This window comes from Akebia trifoliata, chromosome 5 (genome assembly GCF_017979445.1).
Source record: "Akebia trifoliata isolate Shusen 1 chromosome 5, ASM1797944v1, whole genome shotgun sequence".
Taxonomy (NCBI): Eukaryota; Viridiplantae; Streptophyta; class Magnoliopsida; order Ranunculales; family Lardizabalaceae; genus Akebia; species Akebia trifoliata.
The window spans coordinates 2509059-2524540 of record NC_141379.1 but is presented as its reverse complement, the minus strand read 5'-3'; the positions used below and the strand labels follow the sequence as shown (position 1 = coordinate 2524540).

The window sequence follows — 15482 nt, the reverse complement described above, 5'->3', positions numbered from 1 at the left end:
AGATTGCCTTCAACACACAATCGAAGGGTGGCATGCTCTTTCAGAGATCAATCTCTGTTCCAAAATTTTCAGATTTCCCTAACATCATTGCGTCAACTTAAAAATAATGGTAAAATGCACTTCTTAGTTTTTTCACCGAGAGTAAGATTGTTGTAATTGTTGTGTGATTTGTATGCTTGATTCCTTGGTGACTCGAGATATTTTGATTATTCATGTGATGTGCAGTTGGCAGCAGATTGACTAATATTTTGATGAAATGCACGTTTCGTCATTGCATATTATGCTTTTATTTATGCATTGTAAATGAACTCTTTTATTTAGACAATGCTATTGACATTTAAAAAAAATTAATTGATCCATCATGTAGACATCCCAATTTGCACGAACCCGTTAGGAAGTCCAAATTTTCTCGTATTGATTCCGATTTAGAACTCAAGCTCTTTGATGGACCCGCGTTGCCACTTGACATCATCATTTATGCATACATGCATACTTGTTGCATCTCATATCATTCCATATACCACACCTTGTCCCTAATCTACTTTAAACCTATATCCATCACCCATATCCTAACCCAAGTCCATAAATAAAGTCCATATCCCCAACTCAAAACCAAGTCCATTCTAAACCCATAACCAAAATCCATCTTATAGCCCAACCTAAGCCCAAGAAAAAATACATTTTCTAAGCCCAATATCAAACCCATTCCAAACCCATTCTCTCATACCCCTTCACAAGATGACACATGTTGATCTCTCATAAGTCCCCAATACCCAATGCATCATCCAATTGGAGAGTCAACTTCCCCTTTGTGAAAACTCAAGAATACCCTTATCAAAAAGTTTAATCAAACCAAAAAGATTATTTGGTCTTTGGTAATAATCCATAAAGGTGAGAGGACTTCCCATTATGCCCTCAAAATGTGAGAATCTTCAAGTGCATACATGGAGTTCTCCCATTGGCCTATTTCAAAAATATACTTCTACCCTTACTTTATGAGTTATTCACAAATGAACCAAAGTCTACTTTTCACCTACCACTTCACCTTTACACATGTCATCATCCTATTCACCTTCCCAAATGTGTTTTTATTTTCCCATTGGTCCATTTCAAAACTACACTTCCACCCTTGTTTTATGAGTTATTTACAAATAAACCAAGATCTACTTTTTACCTACCACTCCACCTTTACACATGTCACTCCCCCATTCATCCTCCCAAAAGTACTTTTGTTCTCTCACCTCTATTTATCAAAAAATCAAGGATCAAAGAATACTTTTAAGATTTCTACACAAATGCCATCTTTACCCTCATACAAATGGAAAATCCAAAAGAAACAACATAAATCTCATGTCCATTTTCTTTATTTTTAGGGTTGGACCACTTTATCCCCAAAAGTTCTCCAAAAATTCTATAAATACTCTAATTTTCTATGAGCAATACATGCTCTCAAGTCCCCATCTCTCAACCTAAAACTCTACCAAAATCCCTACTCATTCTCTCATCTTCCAAAGTTCAACCCACTCAACCTACAACCACCTCACTCAACTCTTAAGTTCACTTCTCAAGATCAAGTTCATTCAAAACCACCAAGGGACAAGGTGGGGTTAAGATGTAGTTATTTATTTTAAAGCTTGCATCTCTTTCTTCTAACCCTCTATTTTATTTTCCTTTTAGAAATCCTATAGGATGTGATGAATACCCTCTCTCATCCCCGGTAGATTGGACTAAGGTTTGATCGAAAGGATGGGGGTTGAAGCCCTTTTAACCTTAGTTTTATGCATCATATTGTACACAATGCACACACCCACTCATACATGGCAATGATGAAGAAATGTGTCACCCTTTTGATGGGGTAAAACACTAAGTTTCTAGCCATACATGCATGCATCAAGGTTGTGGCCTTAAGGAAACTCCATCATGGAGTCTCTCTAAGAGCTTAAACCAACATTCATTTCATAAATGCAATGTGACTACATGGGTCATTCTCTTCCATAGAATGCCCCTTAATGTCACTTTGAAATCAAAACCCTTTAAAAAGGGAACATTTCACTTTAATGCACACACCACCCTTGTCATGCATTCTCATGCATTTTTTAATATTTGTTTTCTCAAGTTTTTACAAAATAAAATGGCCAAGCAAGGTAACCACCTTTGGTGGAGAGGATGGGGTGCCTAACACCTTCCCCATCCTCTAACCGGACCTCCTTATCTAGATCTTAGGTAGACCTTGTCCTTTCCAACAAATGAGAGTCACTACAATGCCATGGAAAAAATGATTTTCAAAAGAATCAATTCGGGTGCCCATTCACACCCATTTCTAAAAAAGAATGGTGGCGACTCCAAACAATGTAGTATTGAGGTTTATTGTGAACATTTCATGTTTACACATCCATAAAACAAAAGATAGAAGTCGATCAAATTGATGATGAAGACTTCAACATTTGGGTGAGACCTAATCTTATTTTCCAGATTCTTAGCTTGTTAACAACTACTTTTGTGCATGCAATCACAAAGAAAAATGAAGTACTTGAATCTATCTTTTTTCTATTGCTAAATCTTCCTTTTTTCTAATAAGTACAGAATTTATTAAAAGAAAGAGAAAGCTAAAACAAATCAAGGAGATCAAGAAGACTTACCAAGCAAGAAATATAAACAAAATAGTGCATGAATTAATTGTACTAGCTCCTAAGCAAGTACCAAAACTAATCAAAACCAGAAATAAAACACAAAGAATAATATCTGGTGAATTATACAGTAAACACATTGAGAGTTAAGACATTTAATAAACTGCGATAGATGAGAAAATAAGTTTGAAAGAAGAACAACCACAAAAAACAGACTGAGAGTTAAGACTACTATAATCTAACCTCCTTTGAAAGAGGGGGCTTGGTGATTGCATAGTAATCAAAAAAAAATCTGCGGAGTTGAAGGATCCTCCAAGATTGGCCTCCAAGAAGACGGAATTTGTGAGATAACCAGAGTGATTGAAGCTTTCATAGTTCACGACTCAATTTGTCACACTTAAAACTAGAAGACCAAGTGAAATGAATGTATCATTTAACTGTTAATTTGTACCTGGACAGAACCAAACTCTTCAGAACTTTCATCCAAAGATGTCCCCAAAAAATCGAAACACAAACACTTGAGTGAAAGAGATATCACAAGTTCCTGCAATCTGCTACCAACTGCACATCACATGAAGGATCAAAATATCTCGAGTCACCAAGGAATCAAGCATACAAATCACACAACAATTACAACAATCTTACTCTCGGTATAAAAACTAAGAAATGCATTTTACCATCATTTTTAAGTTGACGCAATGATGTTAGGGAAATCTGAAAATTTTGGAACAGAGATTGATCTCTGTAAGAGCATGCCACCCTTCGATTGTGTGTTGAAGGCAATCTTGGATCAGGCTGATAATTCAACATTCAAAAGATATATCAGGGGATGTCACTTAATAGTCAGAAGTTCAATGCAAAAGAACATATGGAAAAAATTCAGCACCGAAAAAATTAAATAACAGAAAAATCAATGATATAGTGATCAAGCTAAAACTGTGGACCAATAATTTATCCATAATTAAGCCGGTGCACTAACAAGTAGAGGATAAAATAAGAACTAAGTGACTAATTCACAACTATGGGATGCAATAGAAAAGCTTTCACACATAGAACTACCTAAAATTACGTGTCTTGTCCAATACTAGAGAGTGAGGTCTTCTACAAATTAAAACTTGAGATAGTTTCCTAAATCACAGAGCAAAATCCATAGAATGCATGCCTGATGCACCATAAATAAGGTAAACAGAAAACAAGCTATAAAAGGTATGCATTCTTTATCCATAATTGATCCAGTACATAGAAAAGTGGCAGGAGAAAACTTAATGACTGATCAGCTAGAAAATAAAAAACCCAAAAAAATTAAATGGGAAAAAAAAAACCCTAAATAATACCTAATTTATTGTCTTCAAAAAATCGAAAACTAAAATCACAATAAATAAAATCGAAAATCAAATCACAATAATTCTGGATTTTTTTGACTTCACGAATGAATAAATTAGTCATGTTCATAGAATAATAACATACAGTGTTTGAGAAATTTCCAAAAAAAAAATTGAAAAAAACCTACAGTTCTGTGGGTGAGAGATTGGCAGCCGTTCGTGTTCGTGAGATGGAGTTGCAGGGAGGAATAGGGTCCCGTTCGTGTTCGTGTTCGTACGAGAGAGAATGAGAGCGAAAGTTGTTTGTGTGAGGGTTTCAACGATGAATAGGCGAGAGAGAGAGAGAGAGAGGTAGCGAGAGTGAGTGAGAGAGGCAACGAGAGTGAGAGAAGGAGGCAGCGAGAGTGAGAGAGAGAGCGAGAGAAAATGAGAGAGTGAGCCGTTCGTGAGAGGGTTTCAGTGAGGACTAGGGCGAGAGAGAGAGAGAGAGAGATGCAGCGAGAGTGAGAGAGAGAGCGAGAGAGAATGAGAAAGTGAGAGCGAGTTCAGAGAGAGTGAGAAGAGAGAGCCAGAGAGAGTTCTCTTCGAAGAGAAAGAGAACTCTCCGTTCTGTTCTCTCTGGTTTAAAGAGGAGAGGGAGGAAGTACAAAATATGGCTAACTTAAGGGACGGCGCTGTAAATAATCCTATAACTTTATAATTTAAACAGTTCGTGTGAGATTAAATCGCATCCGTCGATGTCGTTAGATCCAACGGATTAAAAATGTTTGCCAATCCGTTAGCCAGCGAACGGGACCCTATATATATATATATAGGGAAATGTTCAGCACCCTAAGTTTTACCACACACTTTAACAAACGTTTTTTGTCTTACATGGGTTAGAAGTTTTGGAATGGGCTGATTTTTGGTGAGGATGATCTCTATGATTAGAAGATCATCCTCCCCAAAAATCAGCCTATTCCAAAAATTTTAGCCCCATGTTTACACGTTGAAAAATCGTGGACCGTCCATTTTTTGTAAACCATTTTTGATGGGGTTAGAAGTTTTGGAATGAGCTGATTTTTGGTGAGGATGATCTCCTCACCATAGAGATCATCCTCACCAAAAATCAGCTCATTCCGAAACTTCTAACCCATGTAGGACAAAACACATTTGTTAAAGTGTATGGTAAAACTTAGGGTGCCGAACGGGACCCATATATATATAGTTTTGAAAATCAACCCAGATTATCGTCTGAGGCACACTAGTAGCATTCATGAACGAAACCAGACAAGGCCAAGATCTCCCCCCCCCCCCCCCCCCCCAAATCGTCTGAGGCACACTAGTAGCATTCATGACCGAAACCAGACAAGGCCAAGATCCCCCCCCCCCCCCCCCCCCCCAATCTTCTTTCTTATTCATAGGGTTGGAAAAACAAAACAAAAAATTATAGTAACAAAGGAAAACAAATGTTTTCTCGTCTAAGACATCGAGACGACTGAATCCACTCATTCCAATACCAATCAATACTTATGTGACACAAAGATTGAAAATCATGGCTTTAAATAGAAAATTCATGTGTTTTTGGGCTGGGCTTAAACCCATAGGCCATGCCTGGGTCTAAGCCAAGAACGATCCATGGGGAAGTTCCCCTCCCCCAACTTTTTTGGTTATTCAGACATCCCTATACATTTGGTCATTATTTGTGATGCCCTTGTGTTTTTAGAAAATAATAAACCCTCTTTCATCGTGTCTCCCCTTTCTTTCGGGCTTAAAATGGGTTAGATTTTAATTGAAATCAAAATTTAGCAGGTTTGATTCCTTCAAGTATATCCAAATTAAAAAATGGATTGGATATGGGTTGATGTCTTTTGAGCTGAGTCGGATCAAAGTTGGATACCCCTGTATCCGAATGATATATCACTTTATAAGTTATATTTTTATCTTTTTTAGGTTATTTTTTCAACCGACAAATATTGGGCAGTCGTTAAGGCCTCCCTCAAAAAAGGAAGAGGTCTTGATTTCAAGTCACAGCTTAACTTTGAAGAATTCAAAATTATTTGATCCAATCGATCCGAATCAATTAATTCAGTCGAGTCGAGTCAGATCCGAATACGGGTTTGGCACAAAAAGGTTCGGATATGATTTTAACCATTCAGATATGGATCTAGATCTAGAAAAAAAAAAAAAAAAATTCGGATGTACTCATATCGGCCCGAACCCAACCCACTTTAAGCCCTACCTTTCCGCACTTCAATTTTTTTGCCCCCTATCCCACCCCTTGTACACTTGGAAAAATATCTTAGATACCCTTGTGTTTTCAACATGTATTGTCCCTTTGACCATGTTTCACCTTCAGTCATTTTTTGATAATTGAGACACCCCTCTACCAAATTGGTGAAGATCCTTGTGTCTTCAATCTAATGACATATGCCCTTCGACAGTTCTTCCTTTATTGGCAATCCAAACACCCTCATTTTCATCTTGTAACCAAAAAACCTGAATCTTTTTCTTCCTAATACAGGTCATCATTTCAAACTTTTCAACCTCTATAAATTTAATATGAGATTAAGTAGGTCAAGTGGTTGAAACCCCATGAAGCACTGAATTCCTTGGGGTCACCCTCCAGGGTTCGGTTGATCCTCAACTCAATCAGTTGCATGTAGGATTTTCCGGGGGGCAATGCGTGTGCCCATGGGATTAATCTCATCCGAAGGGTGGGGATACATGTGAAAAGCAACAACAAAAAAGGTTGAAGATGAGGGTAATAAAGTCATTTTGCATTAGTCTATTATAGAATACCAGGGTAATAAGGTTGAAGATGTAAATTGCCCGACTTAACTTTAGCCTTCTCTCATAAACTAATGAAAATGACCTAAATGCCCTTTTTCAACCTCTAACATCAAATTTTCTCTCCCAAAATCAATTATCTACAACACATTCATATTCAATGTTAGCATTAGCTATAGTTTGCCCCTCCTAGAAGAAAATCCTGGCTCTACCCCGAGATCAGTTGGTTTGACATGTTGCAAAGCAACTTTCAGTTTGTGGGTTCAAGTAAAGGTACATCTTGGTTAGATTTGAGGCCAAATTGGAAACGAACAGTCCTAGGCAGGTTCATTAAATGAGAACCATAACCAAACCAAATTGCCATAGAACCAAACCAACCCGAACCGAGTTAAGGTCGGTTTGGTTCAATTTGGTTCTATGGGTTGCCAATATCTTAAACACGTAATTGAATCAACATATTTTCAATGAAAATAAATAAATATGAATATGAAATCTCATATAATGAGTCATTATTCTATCCATCAATAAAATAAAATCACTAATGTATCCATTAAAAACAAAGTCAATAATTTTTCCATGAGATAAAGAAAGTCATTAATCCATTCATCCAAAAAATGTCATGAATCTATCCATAAAAAATGCATATAGTTTATTAAATAGATTAATAATATTTATTTAAAATTTTATTGATATAAGGATCTTGTTCTTGTTTTGGTTCAGTTTTATACAAGGCATGAACCAAGAACCGAACCAAATTGGCCGGTTCTCTACTTTGTTAACCCAAAATTGAATCGAAGTTCATTATAAACTGAACCAAACAAATCCAAAGCTCTCGATTTGGTTCGATTTTCGGTTTGAACAAAACCAAGTTGCACCCCATAGTTTCAAGTCCATCTTACCCATCCCAAAGAAAGTGTTTTTGGGCTTTTGGCTAGGAAATGAAGATAAGAATAATTTCATCAATTTACATTACGACATTAGAAGAGTTTCTCAATAATTCTCCAAAATTTGGAAGGTTATGTCCATATCACCTTTAAACAGATGATATTAGCTGTATTTTAGGAAAGCAACTTTAGGTCTTCCCCTTGATCAAAGTTGATATTGTATAACTGGGATGCAAAGTCCAAAATAATTTAAACCACTTCATACAGTAGAGACCCATTGTTCTATTTGTGTTGTTATTTCATTTTCATGGAACCTCACAAACCCAAACCTTAGCTTCTGCAAGCAATCATGATATCTCAACACAACATAGAAAAATTAATGAACAACACCAGAAAACCCTTCCTGGTTGAGATCTAGTCTTATTGTGGTTTGTAGAGCCTGATAGTACTAGTCAACAAGGAGGTATTGTAAATCAAGCCACGCCATCACACTAGTCGAGCTAGTCAACAAGAAAGCATTGTAAATCAAGAGGTATAATAGAATTTTCCCAAAAGTACTTTCATAATTTCATTAATATTATGCAAAACACTAATCAAGGTTACTAAAGTATTTATATTTCTCATTTTGGTGAAAGGGTGTAATCTATAACTGTGAGTTTTCTCTTCATAGTGGAATCGATGTGATCCACGGATTTACCTCAATCTTGAGGGAATCACGTAACATCTCTGTGTTTTTTTGTGTGATTGCATCTTGTCTTTGTTTTTCGATTCGTTTTCTTGTTTCAATTGCACCTGTTTTCTTGACAACCTTTTAAGTATTTGGCACATTTTTTTTTTGGTAAGAACATAGTTATATATATGGTTCATGTTGCATATATATAATGAATTGAAACCATAACTAGTTGGAATATTGATTTAAGATCATTTATTGTTGTTGAGATTTAGTATTTTATGTTATTCCTTGCTTCAGTTCATCAAGAAATCTTAATGAAATCACACCTTGATTCAATTAAGGTTCATTTCTCTTTATTAATTTATAACCTCGAACGAGGTTTGATGTATAACCACAAACTTGAGATGGGTGGAAAAACATAAGTTTCATTGAGATCAATACAAGAGAACCTTAGGAATTCCCTGCTCAAGAAACCCATATGCAACTCTTAACCCATCATCCAACTCGTAACCCCAATCCTAAAATAAAATCCTAACCTAACCCCAAATCAATTCTAAGCCCAAGCCCTTCACAAATCCATCTTCATTCCAAAGCCCACATACTCTTCAACCCAACCTCCATCAATTCAAGGTATATCAAGGTCAAGGTTTACAAATCCTCAAAAAGTCATGTGCACCAAATTGGATACATATCACCACTACAATTAACCTCCCAAATCTAATCTAACCATACTTTAACTCATCACCCCATGTTCCTCACATTCTCCACCACAATTAACCGTCCAAATCTAATCTAATCATAATTCAACTCATCACCCCATGTTCCTCACATTATCATAAAAAATCGTAATATTCTCTATAATTTTAAAATCCCATCACTCCATGACCCTCATGCTGATCTTTTATTTATTAAAATAATCTAATTTCCCCCTAATAAAATAATCCAAATATTCTCTTCATCCCATACCTTCATCTCCCCCTTCCACATGTCACTTATACATTCACCCTCTCAAACCCTAAGATAAATTTCATTTATACCCTCATACGATTGAAAAATCCACAATGAAAACAAAATTAATGTCATTTTTATTTATTTTTAGGATTGGAAAATTTTACCCCAAAATCCATCCTCTAACTCTATATAAACTTCATATTTCTTCAATCCAACTAATGCTCTCAAGGCCCCCTCTTAACCTAAAACTTTATAAAAATTCCTACTCATCTCTAAATTCTCTCTCTCTCTCTCTCTCTCTTCACTTCTCCAAAAAGATTTAACAAAAATACACCACTAAAAACTCAATTAAGAACAAGAACAAGAAATAACAGGTCAAGCTCCAAGGTGGACTAGATTAGGAATTATGTGGTTAATTTCTCTTTTTCCCCTCCATTTTACTTTTCTTTAAAGCTTACTCATTTTTGTAAAATGAATTTTTAAGACAAGATATTATGGGACTCTCATCTCTAAATGAGGAGACTTTTCTAATCTAAGTTGAAATCAATGTTCATCCCCATTTAATGGTACAAACCTTTTTCTCAAATCTTTTATCTTTTATCTTTTTTATTTTTCTTAAAAGAAAATTGTCATGTTTCTAAGGTTACCACATAAGGTGGAAAGGGAGAGGTGCCTAACACCTTCCCCAACCCCTAATCGAACTCCTTACCTAGAACTTTAGATAGATTGATTTTCTTATTCAATTTCAAGAGTCACTAATTGCTTTAAAACAAATTTTCAAAATAATTAACTGAGTGACCATTTAAACTCATTTTCTAAAAAAGAATGGTGGCGACTCCAAAACCGACGTAGTATTGAGGTTCGCACGATGAATTTCTCATATCCACATACGTCATGTTTATTCAATCAGCATTATTGAAACAAAAATTGGCATTCTTTAAACTAACAATTATCTTATTTGGATGATCCCAACCATCTAAAATGATATAGACTTTTCATTTAAACGAACTTCGTTTGGTTTGATTGGTGAAACCAACCACTTATCATACTCTAAGGACTATTTATTAATATTGATGTAGCATGTACTATAAAAAGAAGTTGCCCAAGATACTTTTTATTAGAGACTTCGAGGACATGTATATGGTGTCCTCTTATAGACCAATTTTAGAGATGTCAATGGACAAGTAAAATTGTAAATCTAATTTTCATTTATGAGTTTTAATGGTACTCAGTGACGTTGAAGCATTGTAGTTGATTACGTAATTTTGTAATTTAAATGAACAAATGAATTTCGACTTTTCTTTTTTTTTTCCTTTTGTTTTTGTTTTTGTTTGTTTGTTTTTCTATTTTTGCTAGGCTAGTAAAGAACGATTTTATAAAAAGAAAGAATACACAATAAATAAAAGAGGGCATACCCCCCCTACATTTACTACGTGAAAACTGGAAAATTCGACAGAAAAAATTAATGGACCAAGGCCCAAGGATTTTAGAAACTGAATTTTGACGCTCTAGGACTGTTGAAATTCTTGATGTTCATAGATTTGATGGCTTAGAGTGGTCGAATTTCTCCCATCCTTCATTAATTTGATAGTTTCAGCCCGTCGAAAACAAAAATTTGACATTGAAAATTTTGACTCCAATTTGACCCCTTTGTCCATCGAATTTTATGAAATTTGATATCCTATGATGGTCAAATTTGGGCTTTTTTCACATTGTGATTGCATTGATCGAAATCCTGGGAGACCAATAAATCTCCAAAAAACTTTTGTCTTATAAAAAGCAGCAAATCATTCAGCAACCCGAACTCTCTAAATTCTCCATTGATCATTGAATATGCCACGAAAGAATCAATTACTGAATTACCTTCTTCATAAACATGGAATAATTTTAGGATATATTATTGAGACAAGACCAGATTTTATTGACGATTCATCCAACTTCAATGGAAATTAAAGATCCTCCTCTCAATGCACTAACCATAAGCACAGAATCTGATTTAATTACGCGATGGCCATAGAGGAAAGTCCTTGATAATCCTTTTGCACGACAGATTAAGAGAGGCCAATATATAAAATATCAATTGGTACAAGGCATCAAAATGTGGAATGTGAAATACACAATTAACTATGGCCATCAGTCCTATATCCAGATTAAGCATTGCTATTGTGGCTACATCCTAGAAAATAATAACATAAGCTCATTAACTATTAAAATGAGCAATAATGTATAGACCCGCTCCTCCACAATCCTAGATCAGGAAAAGTGAGCAATTGGAATAAGATGAAGAGGAGTTTTCTTAGTGACAGTAAGCCCAGGTAATTCAGTCATGTCTAGTTTCCCTTTTGCACCATGAGGTGACTCCCAATCGAACCAGTATAAGAGGTTGGCAATAACAAACTCAACGACGGCAAGCCCAAATGACATTCCTGGACAACCCCTTCTCCCAGATCCAAAGGGGATAAATTCGAATTCTTGCCCTTTAAAATCAATAGTGTTATTGCTAAATCTCTCAGGAATAAACTCCTCTGGATTGTCCCATAGTTTGGGGTCTCTTTGAATTGCCCATGCATTGATGAGGACTCTTGTTTTAGAGGGGATATTGTAACCTTTCATGTTAGTACTAGTAGTGGACTCTCTTGGAATAAGCATGGGGCCAGGGGGATGTAGTCTCAAAGACTCTTTGATAACACATTTTAAGTAGTCCATTTGATTGATGTCATCCTCTTCAACCTTCGATTTCTTTCCAACCACTCTTCTAACCTCTTCCTGGACTTTCTCCATCACATTTGGATTCTTGACAAGCTCTGCCATAGCCCATTCTATAGTTGTGGATGACGTATCAGTTCCACCAACAAACATGTCCTGTACATGAGAAATGAGAGAGCAAGCTTTAGTCATGATCACTACTCACATAACATGTATATATATAATGAGAAAGAGATAGAGATGTGACCAATATTATTGCTTTGATGTTGTCGCTGGTGAGGTTGATGCCGAGTGTGTTATTCTTTTGAACATGTATCAAAATGTCGACAAAGTCTTTCTTATTTTCTGGATTATTTTTTCTTTGAATTAGATGTTCTTCAATTACTTTATCCAAGAAGATATCTACTTCTTTTGAAACCCTCTTCAGTCTCCTAACCAAACCAGTGAGAGTGTCCATCCATCCCAATAATGGAAACAAGTCTCCAATACTAAAAGCTACCATAAGCCTCATCATCTCCCTTGACAATTCACCAAATCTGTTTTTACCATCTTCACCTTCATGTTTCATACCAAGAGCACACCTCGAGACTATGTTGTTGGAGAGAGCAATCACTATCTGACTTAGATTAATTGTTGCTCCCAGCAGAGGCAAACATGAACAACGTATCTTCTCGATCATATCAGCAATCTCTTCTTCCCTTACAAATTTGAAGGCTTGGACTCGCTTGACGCTTAACAGCTCGAGAACACAAATCTTGCGTACTTGCCTCCAGTACTCGCCGTAGGGTGCAAACCCTACATCAGTACATCCATATAAGAGCATCCTAGCGGCAGTCATATTTGGCCTATTGGCAAAGCTTACATCTTGAGTCTTCATGATCTCTCTAGCCATCTCTGCAGATGACACAACAAGAGTAGGAGTCCGGCCCAAGTGTAGGAGCATTAGTGGACCATACTTCGTAGAGAGATCTCGGAAAGATCGATGAGGTAGCGTGCCCACCTGATGAAGGTTTCCAATAAATGGAAGCTTGGGCGGTGAAGGTGGAAGTTTTGGGTTCTTTGACGGCCAAACTCGATTGAACCTAATAAGAAAGAAAATGGAAATAAAAAAGAAGAGAAAAATAGGGAGTGAGAAGGCATTGAACTCCAACAACCATTGTTGTATTGGTATCAGACCCATTGTCTACCGATGTCCAGATTGAAACCAAAATGTACCATCTTATAGTAGCATTTGAGGTGACTAAATTCGGGTCATTTTACACCTCAACGGCTCAACCCAAGTGTGGTATGAGAACAATTGTCTACCAATGCCAAGATTTTAATTAACCAAAATGCTACTATCTTACAGCAGCATTGGAATTATTAAATTCGTGTCTTGTTGGGTTGACATTGGATTTACTGCGGTTTTTTACATTTCTGACTTGGAAGTGCGCACATAACCGTAGGCCCAACTAGAGCTGGTAACGGATTGGTTCAGGACCAGATCAATGCCACTCCGATCCAATCCGATCCGAATTTTTTTAAAGATGTACTTGATCCAAATGGATTAATGATATGTGAACCGAATCCGATCCGTTTCATTTCATCCTTAATCTGAAACCTATCTAGTCCGATCTGAACACATGCCTTATTTTCAAATTATCAATGTTCAAATTTTTTTTAAACCTTCCTTCCTACAACAAATGTAAAGGGAAATCAAAAAGACTAAAACGTTTAATTTATATATATCTATATGAAATTAAGAATAATAATTATTATTATTATTGAAATATGTTCAGGTCGGGTTTTTTTCAGATCGGATTGGGGTAGATCCAAAATTATTTCGGATCTAAGATTTCAATCCAATTTTTCATATTTTTTTGGATGGAACCGGTTTGGACATCAGGTATATCTCGGATCATTGCCAGCCCTAGACCCAACTATTACATTTTTATTACAAAACTTCCTTGGAGTTCTGACAACTCCAAGAAAACCTTACTTTATCAAGTTTGTTACCAAGCAAATCCTGGAGATCCACATCATAAAATGCCAATATTATCATGTTAATTTGTTACTTAACTTACATTAGAGTGGATTCTAACAACATCAATTTGTAGAATCCAAAAACGTGATCTGATGTCACAAGGTTATAAAGGACAAAATTAGTTTTCACCCAAATATTGATTTTAAATTTGGGAGTTTGGTAGTCATCCACTTTCAACATCTACGATATAGCTCAAAAGAGTTCTTTTTCTTTTTTTGAATATTTTTTCTTTTGAATCTGAGTTTTTCCATGAAACCTAGAGAATGTATTGTTGGATTGCTAATTTTATTATCCATGTGGGCCCGAAGACCCTTAGTAAGGTTTGAAAACTTACTAAGTCATGGTAGCATGATTCATAAAGTAAGGTTTGCACAGGCAACTAACTTATTAACATAAAGGAGTTTTTTGTTAATAAAATTGCAACAAATATGTCTGCCCAGTAAATCTCTCAAATATTTATTTTTACCATTGATGATTGAATTGACCTATGCCCCAACATCTCGTCATCACAACTGTTTAAAGAGACCAATTTTGCATTCCCTTAATTACATTGTTAATGAAAGTCGTTTATAAAAAATATTTGGTATTCGATGAGTGCATACAGACTCAATATCCATTTTCAAGAATATATATAATTGATTTGTTGAATCCTGGAATAAACTTTGTCGGTGACATTATTGATCACGATTTGTGTTGGAAAAAATATCAATTTAAAGAAAATAACATTTCTCGTGCCTTTGATCGGCTCTACATTTTTCTATACCTTTTTTATTTTTTATTATTATTATTTTGTTTTTTAGATCAATGGAGTTTATTCTTCTTATTTAGTTTATCTTTTTAATTTGTCACGAGATTAGGACCTATTAATTATAATTTTATAAAATTCAGTGCTGGTCAAGATCTAGTTGTTTAGGTCTTTCTCGCCTTTTTTCGTTGTAAGAACATAGTTGTATGGTTCATGTTGCATATACATAATGAATTTTCACCAGATACTAGTTCCAATATTGATTTATGATCACATGTTGTCATTGAGATTTGGTATTTTATGTTATTCCTCGCTTCACTTCATCAAGAAATCTTGATGAAAGCAGATCCTAGAGATTCAATCAAGATTCATATCTCTTTATTAATTTATAACCTCAAAATTTAATGCACAACATTAAAAAGCCCGTATTCGACATCTCAAGGCCATTGAATATTATTTTGAAAAGTTCAACAGATCAAGGCATCAATTTGTTCATTGTATAATTTTTATTTTCGATGGGTTGAAACCATCAAATTAATGGAGGAGGGGAGAAATTCGACATCTCTATGCTTTCGAATCTGAGGAACATAAAAAATTTCAGCAGTCCTGAGCCATCAAATTTCAGTTTCTAAAATTCGTGGACCGTGGCCCATCAAACTTTTATGTTGAATTTTCCAATTTTTGGGTAGTGATGTACAACCTCAAACTTGAGATGGTAGGAAAAACATAGGTTTCATTGAGATCAATACAAGAGAATCTTAGGAATTACTTCCCATCTCAGC

General features: G+C 35.6%; 1 protein-coding gene across 1 annotated transcript; it reads right to left on the bottom strand.

The window, feature by feature from the left end:
* Positions 1-11157: 11157 nt before the first annotated feature.
* On the bottom strand, positions 11158-13141 carry LOC147400964 (cytochrome P450 71A1-like). Its single transcript, XM_086442032.1, has 2 exons — positions 12180-13141; positions 11158-12088 (listed from the first exon to the last, which is right to left on the bottom strand). Exons 1-2 carry the CDS (start codon positions 13110-13112, stop codon positions 11480-11482), a joined length of 1542 nt encoding a protein of 513 aa, XP_086298158.1. The 5' UTR covers positions 13113-13141; the 3' UTR covers positions 11158-11479.
* Positions 13142-15482: the final 2341 nt, after the last annotated feature.

What these genes read in the sequence shown, in the direction of transcription:
- LOC147400964 (XM_086442032.1), bottom strand. Translation starts at nt 13,112, where the DNA reads ATGGGTCTGATACCAATACAACAATGGTTGTTGGAGTTCAATGCCTTC. An exon ending in ACATCAAAGCAATAATATTG is followed by an intron (nt 12,089 to 12,179) that starts GTCACATCTCTA and finishes TCTCATGTACAG; the next exon opens with GACATGTTTGTTGGTGGAAC.